Consider the following 11,506-nt stretch of genomic DNA (forward strand, 5'->3'; position numbering starts at 1 on the left):
AACTTCTGAAGTCAAACTTTTAGGTCAACTATATTCTTCTGCAAGGCTGGATAAAAATCAAATGGAAAATAAGTTTAATACATGTACATATACATTCTTCTAATCATTGAAGCCATATATCAATTTATAAGCCTATAATTTGAGTACATAGCTACATGATCATCATAATTGCCTTCAACAGGTAGTTAATTTCAATGAAAAATTGAAGAAAACGGATGAATACCTGTAATAAAAAGAAAAAGAAAAAGAGATTGATTCAAGTAAAAAAGAATGAGAAATCAATCACTAAATGCAGCTAAAATGAACATAAAAACTGTATTTTAAATAAAAAAAATTCCATTATCATAATTTATCATTCTAAAGTGTGACTTTTACTAATATTGTAATGCTATCTTTTCCTCCTTGTTTTCTTTGATTTTTATGGTGGTCAAGTCAGTATTTTCTGGTTTATGTAACTGCTCCTTCAACACGACCACATGGTTTTACAAATGCAAATCTCTTTGAATGGATAAAAACTAAGATCGGTTAGTTATATTAATACATGCAAAATAGAATAAAAAAAAACAGATAACTGTTAAAAGAAAAGATTAAAGATTAATGGGTGAGCAAAAAGTCATAACTAACCTCCAAATATTTCTCAGCCATTGGCCTTGAACAACCTGATTTCAGCGAATGGTGCAGGGGTTGATGTTGAACCCAGAACCCAGAGTATAAACAACATGTATGTCTTCTGCTTAATCATTAAAATTTAAAAGGTTAATTCAATTTACAAAAGTTTTCCTTTTATAATTACTCGTCATGTAGAAGAAGACCTCCTGTATAAATTATAATCGGTTCTACTGAGGCGGCAACTGCATTTTTATACCATTTTCGTCAGAAGAAATAAGTCAATTACTTACTTTACTTCCAAAACCAAGGGCATCCAAAGCACTCAACCTGAAAAAGGTCAAAAGATTATCCAAAACAAAATGAGTATACAAATATAATGATCTAACAGAAAAACGAAAGAAATATACTATATCAAACAAAGGAAATTATTATTACTTACTTTTTTTAGCACTAATAAAAACCTCAACACCAGCATCAGACTGAGTAAGAACAATAATAAAATCCTTAAACACCATCATCATGTGTTTAGAGAAGAACAAAACGCATACATGCTACATGTGCTGCAGCCATATCAATTGGATGGGTTCATCAAAAATGTTGATGAAAAAGAAGAATCGGCAAGCAAAAACGGGATATTAGAAAATTATGCATGATGATAAAAAAATTAATGTATGAAATTATAAATTATAAAATAAATAATATATGAATAACTATTAAAATTGTTAAAGTGAATATTGAACTTTAAAATGTAAATAAACAAAAGCCGACAAAACTCAAAGTCTTGGTCATTTTTTGTAATTTTGTTTTTCTAGTGACAGGGCATTCCAGTCATTTACAGGAAACTTTTACCTTTTAATCCATTCCATTCCCATTTTGAGGGAAATGTTATATATAATGATGAAACTTGAAACCTCCATCGTGAAAATCCCGACCTGAAAGTTGACATATATCCATGCCAAAATGGAACTCGATTGATTCATCTTCTTCTTGGAACCATGAATTTTGGAACAAAAATTCTGCAAACAAACCAAAACTGATGATAAATTTCTTGGTAAATAAACTTGCAATAGATGTTGATCAAGAGGCTTTTTGAATCTGCTACTCGGAAAAAAAAAAATCAAAAGTGAGAAATTTTACCAATAATATATAAATAAATAAAAATAGATATTTTGACCAATCAAATAAATAAAGTGACTAACCTGATGTAAGTTTTTAATTGGCAGCTTTTACCATTTCATACCAAAATGTCGAAAACAAATGAAATCAATTAGCCAAAATTTATTTGGAATCATAATAAACAGGTCAACTGAAAACAATTTTTGTGTAGTATGTATGGTATATCATTATCAATTGCAATTCTAAGAAAAACTAAATGACTGCAAAATATATAAAACACATACAAATAAAAATAAAGAGGGCCCATTCCATGAACATGCTAAAAACTAAAGCTGCATTCAATGCATACAAAAAGGTAATAAATAAATATTTATGAGTAAAAGTTGCATCAGCAAACAGTAAAAATGTAAACCTGACAATAGAGGGCGAACACCTTGAAATCTCCATTGACATTATCGAACCAAACAATTAGCCTGAACAAAGGCACAACATTCATGTAAGTACCTGAGGCTAAGTTCTTATTTCAACAGTAAATTTAATAATGATACAAAAATTTAAAGGCACCTGATCATGAACACGGAATTGAAAATTGCAAAGCTATTGAATTTGTTGTTCATAAAATACTTTTCGCTTCAAACACTCTGTATTGCAGCTGAATAATTCCATAATGAGAAACAACATATTTAGAATAAATTGACTTTGCAAACAATAAGAGATTAAGAGTGCACAGAATAATAAGGTTAAATATTAATACCCCTTTTGTTTTTCGCTCTAGTGAACTCCTTTCTCTGTTCAACCTTTACACCAACTTTCTTCAGAAGCACTTTTTCTTTCTTCTCTAGCATTTCAAGTGTCTGCAGAAATATTCAATAATTCAATATAAAAGAAAAAAAGGGGAAAAACATTAGGATCAATCCATGATTTAACACAACAATAATTTGAATCAAGAAAAGCATTTGTCCTCAATCACAAGTTACAGAGATCTGGTGAAGTTACATTGACCATATGTGCAAGCAATGATGTAACAGACCAAAAATCTCTGTTTGGCATTTTGACAAACAGTTGGTGGGCATAATTCAGTTGAGGCTTTACTGAGCTTTAGAATGGAGAATCAAAAAACCAACGAAATCAAATATGAAAAAAAGAGGTCTGATGCTTCTTTAGCAGTTGAAGAACAATTTTTTTAGGTAGTTATTGCTCCCTCCTATCATCGTTTTAACAATCATACAAAAACTTTACCCTAAATAACAAAATAAACTGATTTCTGGGTTGTAGTCATCGACGAAGCAATCAAGGCTCGATCAGTGAAGGAATGGAATAAGGAAATCAGAAGATGAAGCTATATTCGCACACCATGAGTTCTTGGGAGAATCACCTAGTTACCCAATTTTACTGAATTAGAGCAGAGAGGGAGAAAGAAAGAAGAATAAGAGGAAAATCAGAGACGTCAACTGACCTGTAGGGACAATCGGTGCTGGAGAGCGACGGTGGGTTGGACCATGGTGGTGAGCGACGTTACCTGGACTAAATTGATCGGAACTCGTAGCGATGGAATAGAACTGCCACGAAGCAATCGATTTGCGACACCTGAAGACCACAACGCCTCCAGTCACCGCCACCAGCAACCCACGTCGCCGCACCACCAACACCAGCAGCGGCGGAATGCGTTCTTGGTGCTTGCTGCTTCGCTGTCGAAATAAAGTGGATAAAGCGATGGTGGTTTGGAGTAGCAGGTGTGAGACGTTAGAGGGGACACGAATCGGTTTAGATAAGACATAGTGGAGTAATATGATTGGGGAAAAGAAACGGTGGAAGCCAAGTGGAGTTTCGATCATGTGTGGTTAATGGCGAGAAAAGTATGAAGCAGAAATATGAGAAGAATCCAGAACATATCGATCTGTCGTCAACACGTGTAGACGCAATACAGTGGGGAAGATAAAGACGTGGCAGATTGCTAACACGTATAGACAAAGAATATACGTAATGTCAAAATATGCCCCAAATCGACACAAGGACCATTTTTGCCAAAAACTTGGCCAGTTCACTATTCATGTTGGTGAACAACTTTAATATATACTAGAAAAGATTCCCCGGCGTTGCCGGGGTCGGAAGGTATTGCTTTGTAAAGTAAAGTAGCATGTTGGTTGCTTTTTGTCCGTTAATGTGAGGGTAATTTGGTCTTTTCAGGTAGTAGGGACTGAATTTGTCACCATGTTTATTATCACCATGGGTAAACCATAAACAATGGTGTGATAAGGAGTGGTGGATGCGACGATACAAAAAGTCTTTGTATCATCACCACACCAAGAGTGGGTGTTTTTGTATGGCCATATGTGTCAACTTAGCATCACGTTGTTTGTATAATGAATGGTTAATAAAAAAATTAAATAACAATTTTGGTTTATGTGGTTTACACCAATTTCAGTTTAAGTCCATGTTTTTAAAAATTAATACAGTTCGTCCTTATGGTTTCCAAAAGTTGGACATGCGTTCCTGCAACTATGACTGTTAATGCCCTCTGTTAGCTACATATGAAATGATGAGATTGTTTTTGTTTTTGTTTTTTTTCTTATTATATATATTTTCTAATTTAAATAAAATGAACCATACCCACAACCCTCATTCCTCAAACATGTCATTACTCTGCTAGCCTCCATCAACAACCATCGACTACCATCACTACTCTACTCGTCGTCGTTGACTATCGTCGCCGACTCCACCATTGATGCCACCGACCCCACCTCCACCACTGATCACCACCATTAACATCACCGATTACCACCGCCGCTACAGATATCATCACCACCACCGAACTAAAATATAACCTAAAACTAAAACCAAATTGAAAATTCTATCTTACAAATAAAATAATATTGTTAAATACGAAGGAGAAATCTAACGTAATCAAAAGTATAGATGGAAAGACAAATTAAAAAACCAAAACATAGCGATAAAATAGTTAGGTCCCATTACACTACTCTCATAACAACCAAATTCAACCCAATTACTTATTAGAAAAATAATTAAATAATTTATCTATCTTACATGTACACAACTCAATTTAACTCAACTTCTTACACTTATTAACAATTCAATCCAACCAAACCTCATCCAAAAGTTTATATAAAATTAAAATCAAAAAAATATATGAATACTGGTATCATTTTGTAAAGAATTTTATTTTACGTGGTGGAGACCGCATGAGAGCCTTGAGCCCTTGACATTAGCTAGAGTTAAGAGGATGCGGATCGGCAAGGCGAATTGGAGATGCCAAGAAGGGAGAGAAAAAGAAATTTTGAAGCTTGCTAAAAGCTTTAGGGTTTTTTTTTCAAAATTTTACAAAAAAATAGTTCATGAGGTTATCAATAATGTAAATAAAAAAACTAATAATAATTATTATTATGTATGACGGTTATTTTATAATCATACATACAACTTTTAAAAACCATGAAAAAAGTGTCATCAATTTTTAACTAATTGGACTTAAACCTTAGATAAACCAATTGGACCAAAACTATAATTTCAAAAATGTTAAATTTGCTCGATTCACGTGTATTGGAAGGATGGTCCAGCCTTTTAAAGGAAATTCTTTGTCCAAAAGTAAAAAAGAAAAAACAAAGGTCTCATGGAATTCAAAACTTGTAAAGCATCCAATATTGACGATTGTACGTCATATCAGATTTAAGTTGACCTTCTCAAAGCAGCTATAATTCTCTCACTGTCAAAATCATGTCTGAGCCATGGATACTCTCTGCAAAGTTACTGTTTGGGATCATTTTAATGCATACATGTCTCAACGGCGTTAATTCCATACCAGCCGCCGATGAGATAGTGAAATTACCAGGCCAACCGCCGGTGACATTCAAGCAATTTGCAGGCTACATCTCCCTCGATGAAGCAAAACCGAGATCTTTGTTTTACTACTTTGTTGAAGCTGAATCCAACTCATCTTCCAAACCGCTTGTGCTTTGGTTAAATGGAGGTAATTCTCGCTATATTTCTTCACTCCAAACCTTATGCATAACGATAACGCGTGAAGCTTTTGGTTTCAATTTTTTGCAGGACCTGGTTGTTCGTCTGTTGGAGAAGGGGCTTTTGTCGAGCATGGTCCTTTTAAACCAAGTGGTAGTGTTTTGGTTAAAAATGAATATAGCTGGAATAAAGGTATACAGAATCTGCATTTAAGTTGAGAGAATTCTGCAATAACTGTATATTTAATGTTGAGAGTATTAATTGCAGCATTAAATGAAGTTATAGATTTGCCCTAAAACATTGATTGATACTCATGATGATTCGTATATCATAATGAATCTCTCATGATAGATTACCAATGGCCTGCAACAACTACGCTTTCCATGTATCTAAAATACAGCTTTGAATTTGAATTATTACTATCAATTTGTGTCAAATTGGGCAAATTATGTCATGAATGGCTGAGGATGGATGAAGTATTATTTTCAATTAACAAATTTTCTGTGTTTTATAAACATCCATGGATATCTTAGATGAAAGCTTGTATTAATTATACATATTTTGAGGAAATAATTTTGGGAATTCCTTGATGTTTTGACAGAGGCAAATATGTTGTACTTGGAATCACCAGCAGGAGTGGGATTCTCTTATTCTGTTGATAAGTCCTTTTATTTATCAGTGAATGATGTCATTACAGGTTCTTAATTTACTTCTTTTCCAGAGTGTACATATGATTCTATATTATTTTATACTATAACTATGAACAAACTGTTTCTAATGATATTTCATCATTTCAGCTCGTGACAATCTTGATTTTCTAGAGAAATGGTTTGAAAACTTTCCAGAGTACAAGAATAGAGACTTTTACATCACAGGCGAAAGTTATGCAGGTAATAATATATGTAAGAACTTTAAAAAGCTTTTCAAATCAGAATAATTGTCTTAAGTCTTAACACTCATTGTCTACTACAGGACACTATGTTCCTCAACTTGCAAATCTCATAGTTAAGTCGAAAGCCAAGATCAATCTCAAGGGAATCGCAGTGAGTAAAATAAATGATAAATCCAAGGGTAAAATGGTCATTTATTCTCGTTCAGACCGTTAACTAGCTTATCATTTTTTGTGTAGATCGGTAACCCACTATTGGAATTTGATACGGATTTTAATTCAAGAGGGGAGTATCTCTGGTCTCATGGTTTAATATCGGATGCTACATATGACTTATTCAATAAAGTTTGTAACTACTCAACCATAAGAAGACAAGCCCAATACAAGTCTATGACCCCTAAATGCTCTCAAGTCTCAAATCAAGCTTCAAGAGAAGTCGGTCGATTCATTAACTCTTATGACATCACTCTCGACGTTTGTTTATCAAATGTTTTCTCCCAATCACAAGTTCTCCTCAATAACTTCGTAAGCTTAACCAACTTTTTTTTTCTCTCTCATCTGTGTAAAAGACATAAATACCCTCCTGACTGTTGTTACATGACAGCAAGGTACAGAGACAAAGATAGATGTTTGTGTGGAGGATGAAACGATCGAGTACTTGAACCGAAAAGATGTTCAAACCGCTTTACATGCTCGGCTCATGGGTGTCAGCCAGTGGGGCCCGTGTAGCGAGTAATACACGAATCTCGAGTTTATATATTAATTAAAAATTCCGTGTTAATTATATATTAATGATATTATTATTTTTTTGTAAATAACAGGGTTTTGAACTATGACATGCACAATTTAGAGATACCAATGACTCCTGTGTTGACTTCCCTACTCAAGTCTGGTATTAGGGTTTTTGTTTACAGGCGAGTAAATATATTTATTTTTATTTTTTTTACAGATACAAAACAATTTTCACTGCTATAATTTTTTCATTAAATTAATTCTTTCAGTGGTGATCAAGATTCGGTCCTACCTTTAACCGGGACCCGAGTAGTGGTGAACAGTTTGGCTAAGGAATTACGGTTGAACACAACTTTGCCTTACAGGGCATGGTTCAATGGCAACCAGGTTAGTTTAATACTTTAATTCCAACTTTTTTTTATAAATTTGTTTACATTTATTTATTTCTATGTGTTTTTTTATTTAATTAAGTTAAATTTATTTTTTGTAGGTTGGTGGATGGATACAAGTATATGGTGATGTTTTATCTTTTGCAACGATAAGAGGGGCAGCGCATGAAGCTCCATTTTCTCAACCGGAGCGATCACTTGCTTTGTTCAAAGGGTTTTTGGGTGGAAAACCGTTGCCACAAGCAAATGAAATCAATAAAAAGGGTGATCTTGTTAATACAGTAAACCGTGTATTGTGAAATTAGGGTGATGAAAACCAGTTTCACATGTCTCTTTGACCCTTTGGGTTTTAAGGAATAATTAAATAAAGTGTAACGGATGTTTTGTGACATGCGTCTTGAATGAGGCTTAATGGAAGTTTGTTTGTCGGGTAATTTGAGGAATTTAGGAGTCATGAACCTTTCGTTTTGGGGGATTTGAGTGGTTGAGAACAAATATGATAGGAGCTCCGAAAGGATGGATTTCATATCGATTCTTATGTGTCCGTAACTACTATGTTATTATTGATGATATTTTACTTATTTATAATACTTAAGTTATTATTGAGATAGTAATTTGACATTTGATAGATAACATAAGTATCAAAATAGACAAAATAAAATTTTAATTTTATTTAATAAAATGAACTTTTAGAATAGTTTAGATATTATATCGTAAATATAAAAAATATACATTATATTTAGATATGGATAAACTGTAAGCATAGTGTATAAATCGTCATTTTTTAAATATTCAAGTCATATAATTACTAATTTCATTGGTGTTATATTTCTTAGCATGTAATTATTTGTTTGATTTCATATTATTGTTGTTTTCTTACCCGAAGCTCCGGTAATTAATTTATTTCCACCACTCATTAATTACTATATAAATTTTAAAAGCGACAAGCCACCGATATTAGTCTAGCCTTAGCCTTAAGAATCTTATCATAAACACTTAGAATTCCTAAAATACTTATTGACATTTTGGATGAGTGTTTTTGATGTTATTTATGTAGATAACCCCATCGGAATAGAAATAAGGGTTTAAGTCATTTTTTGTCACTTAACTTTTGGTTTTGTGTTCATTTGGTCACTTAACTTTTTTTAAGTTTTAAAAGGTTATCAAACTTTTGGCTTTACGCTCATTTAACCACTTAACTTTTGGTTTGGTCACTTAACTTTTGGATTTGTGCTCATTTAGGTGTTGTTTGTTTTTCTGAAGCCAAAATGTCTGCAGTCTGCGGACCACATCTGCAAGCCTCTACAGCAGAAGAGGTGGACAAAACGTCTGCAGTCTGCAATAAGAAGACTTTGTTTTTTAACGTCTGCAGGCTGCTGAAATAAACTGAATTTTAAATAAAATGATTTTACAAACTTAAAATGATTTTTCAACACCAAAATTTTAATAATAATAGTCTAATAACATTGAAAATAAAATTCATGCAACTAAATTGGTCATACAATAAAAAAAGTTGGTTTTACAAAAACAATTTCATTTAAAACAATTCAATCTATATTGTGCATCAACTGATCATCAATTTCATCCCGTAACTTAGTCATATATTCACGGTCTGCTGCAGTACCATGTGTTGGAATCCCGTCTTCATCATCATCAACGGCCATATTGTTATTTCGAAACGAGACATTGGGTTCATCGTATCGTGCGAAATACTCATCAATCAGTCATTCTCTCCTTATAAAATTATGAAGCGTGAAACATGTCATGACAATGTTTCTTTGTGTCACAAACGGGAATGGTGCCATCCTCTTCAATATAGGGAAGCGTGCTTTCAAAACACCAAAAGCACGTTCAATGACATTCCGAAGTTTTGCATGTCCATGGTTAAATTTTTCCTTATTGGTCAATGCACGTCTTTGACGAAAATCTCCAAAGCAATACCTCACATTACGATAAGGGGCCATAAATCCCCGAGTGTGTGCATATGCGGCATCACAAAGATAATACTTGTCTGTAAAAAATGCAAAACACTAATCAATTTTCAAACTAAGATAAGAGTATTTAAAAAAAACAAAAACTTACCGGGTGGTGGAAACGGGAATGATGCTTGTGGATCGGTTATTGCTTCTGATAATATTCTAGAGTCATGCGCTACCCCTTCCCACCCGGCCAAAACAAATGTAAAAATCATATTGAAGTCACAAATTGCCAATACGTTTTGGTAGCAATCTCCCTTTCCTCTACTTCTATATAAGTCTTGTTTCTTAGCAGGGACAACAGCATGTATCAAAGTGCCATCAAGTGCACCAACCGCCCCTTTGAAAACTCGTTGTAGCCTCCTATTATGTCCTGGAATGTTTGGATTCGGATTAAAAGAAGTTGGTACTATAACATCGTGTGCGAAAAGCATCATTTTTTCCAACACTTCATAAAAAAATTTATGAATTGTTTGCTTCGAGTGTTGAAATCTCCGCTTGATAATCACGTAACGTTGATTATGGCCGATCATCATCAAAAACATAGCCATCTTTTCCTCAACCGATACATGTTTACTGTCCTTTAATGAGTAATTTGCTCTAAAATGAGCACATAGTCGCACAAAAGAGTCACGGGACATGCGTAGTACTTCAACACATTGTAAACGATTACGATGTAACAACTCCAATGTGTATTCATGTCCCGTCATTTCCGAATCATTATCCCGCAATCGTTTCACACCCCTCTTCCAAAAATAACGGATGTACAGGTTCATAAGAATTACGAGAAGTAACTTTTGATCGTGATCCATTATGAACCTAAAATCAACAAAGTAGAACTTTAAAAAACATTACATTAATCATATTTCAAGTAGCAAAAAAAACATTACATAAACCATATTTCAAGTAGCAAAAAAACATTACATAAAGCATATTTGAAGTAGCAAATTAACATTACATTAATCATATTTCAAGTACCAAAAAAACATTAGATAAACCATATTCCAAGTAGCAATATAACAAAACATAGTTCCAACAAAAGCAAAAAGACCTAACAAAATAGTTCCAACAAAGGCAAAAAAGACCTAACAAATAGTTTCAACACTAGAAAAATCAGCGGACAATCTTTCCATCCTTCAAAACTCCTAAACTTGTACCCGTCATCTCAAGCCATCCTCGTAATATCTCGGGAACATCGGGCAAATGCATCCACATCTCTCTCATATTCATGGTCCCTCCAAAAATATGATATGCAACAAACCGTAAAGGATCTGTAGGGCCTAACTGAAGCACCTCTAACTTCTCTAAACATTCAGGGATTGTATACCCTTTAGTCAAACTTTGTAGAGCTTTTTTCATTTCTAATGCTAAATCGTCACAAGTAATAGAAGTTCCATTAGGTGAAGAAGCAGACGGTGAGGCACTAGGAGGTATAGGAGTTGAGGGTTTAGCCCTTTTGTTGGGGTTACCAGATGGTGAAGTAGTATATGGTGAAGCAGCAGAAGGTGAAGCTGCAGAAGGTGAAGCAGCAGAAGGTGGTGGCTCATGGTGGGAAGTGTCATCACCATCATCATCTATTCCTTGAAAAGGGGTGGCGGTAATCTGAAGTGGTGGAACACGACAAGAGGATGCTCCAGCTACCGAAGATGATTGGGTTGAGTAACTCCTAAAATTACCAGTGGCACTATTTCCATCAAAAAGACGTGCACAAAGATCTGGAAAAGGCAGTGGAATTGTTCTCAATGAAGCAGCCTTCGGATGCCCCTAAACCCAAATGTAACAAAAAATAGTATAAGAATATTTGGCAACTTCAAACGTAAATG

General features: G+C 34.0%; 1 protein-coding gene and 1 long non-coding RNA gene across 2 annotated transcripts; one reads left to right on the top strand and one right to left on the bottom strand.

The window, feature by feature from the left end:
• Positions 1-1,991: 1,991 nt before the first annotated feature.
• LOC145111253 (uncharacterized) lies at positions 1,992-3,075 on the bottom strand. The gene is made up of 4 exons (XR_013710225.1): positions 2,965-3,075; positions 2,480-2,579; positions 2,290-2,377; positions 1,992-2,198 (listed from the first exon to the last, which is right to left on the bottom strand). It is a non-coding gene; the product is annotated as an uncharacterized LOC145111253 (long non-coding RNA).
• A 2,248-nt stretch (positions 3,076-5,323) lies between these two features.
• LOC145111252 (serine carboxypeptidase-like 45) lies at positions 5,324-8,297 on the top strand. Its single transcript, XM_079047549.1, has 10 exons — positions 5,324-5,707; positions 5,788-5,889; positions 6,299-6,394; positions 6,495-6,587; positions 6,670-6,740; positions 6,827-7,111; positions 7,191-7,318; positions 7,408-7,500; positions 7,588-7,705; positions 7,809-8,297. The coding sequence occupies exons 1-10, from the start codon at positions 5,455-5,457 to the stop codon at positions 8,004-8,006; spliced, it is 1,437 nt and encodes a 478-aa protein (XP_078903675.1). The 5' UTR covers positions 5,324-5,454; the 3' UTR covers positions 8,007-8,297.
• Positions 8,298-11,506: the final 3,209 nt, after the last annotated feature.

This window comes from Lactuca virosa, chromosome 5, assembly GCF_052849685.1.
Source record: "Lactuca virosa cultivar CGN04683 chromosome 5, Lactuca_virosa_CGN04683_v6, whole genome shotgun sequence".
Classification (NCBI taxonomy): domain Eukaryota; kingdom Viridiplantae; phylum Streptophyta; class Magnoliopsida; order Asterales; family Asteraceae; genus Lactuca; species Lactuca virosa.

Coding starts and splice junctions, on each gene's coding strand:
- LOC145111252 (XM_079047549.1), top strand. CDS start 5,455: ATGTCTGAGCCATGGATACTCTCTGCAAAGTTACTGTTTGGGATCATT. Junction 5,708..5,787: donor TGTGCTTTGGTTAAATGGAG/GTAATTCTCGCT, acceptor AATTTTTTGCAG/GACCTGGTTGTTCGTCTGTT. Junction 7,319..7,407: donor CAGTGGGGCCCGTGTAGCGA/GTAATACACGAA, acceptor TGTAAATAACAG/GGTTTTGAACTATGACATGC.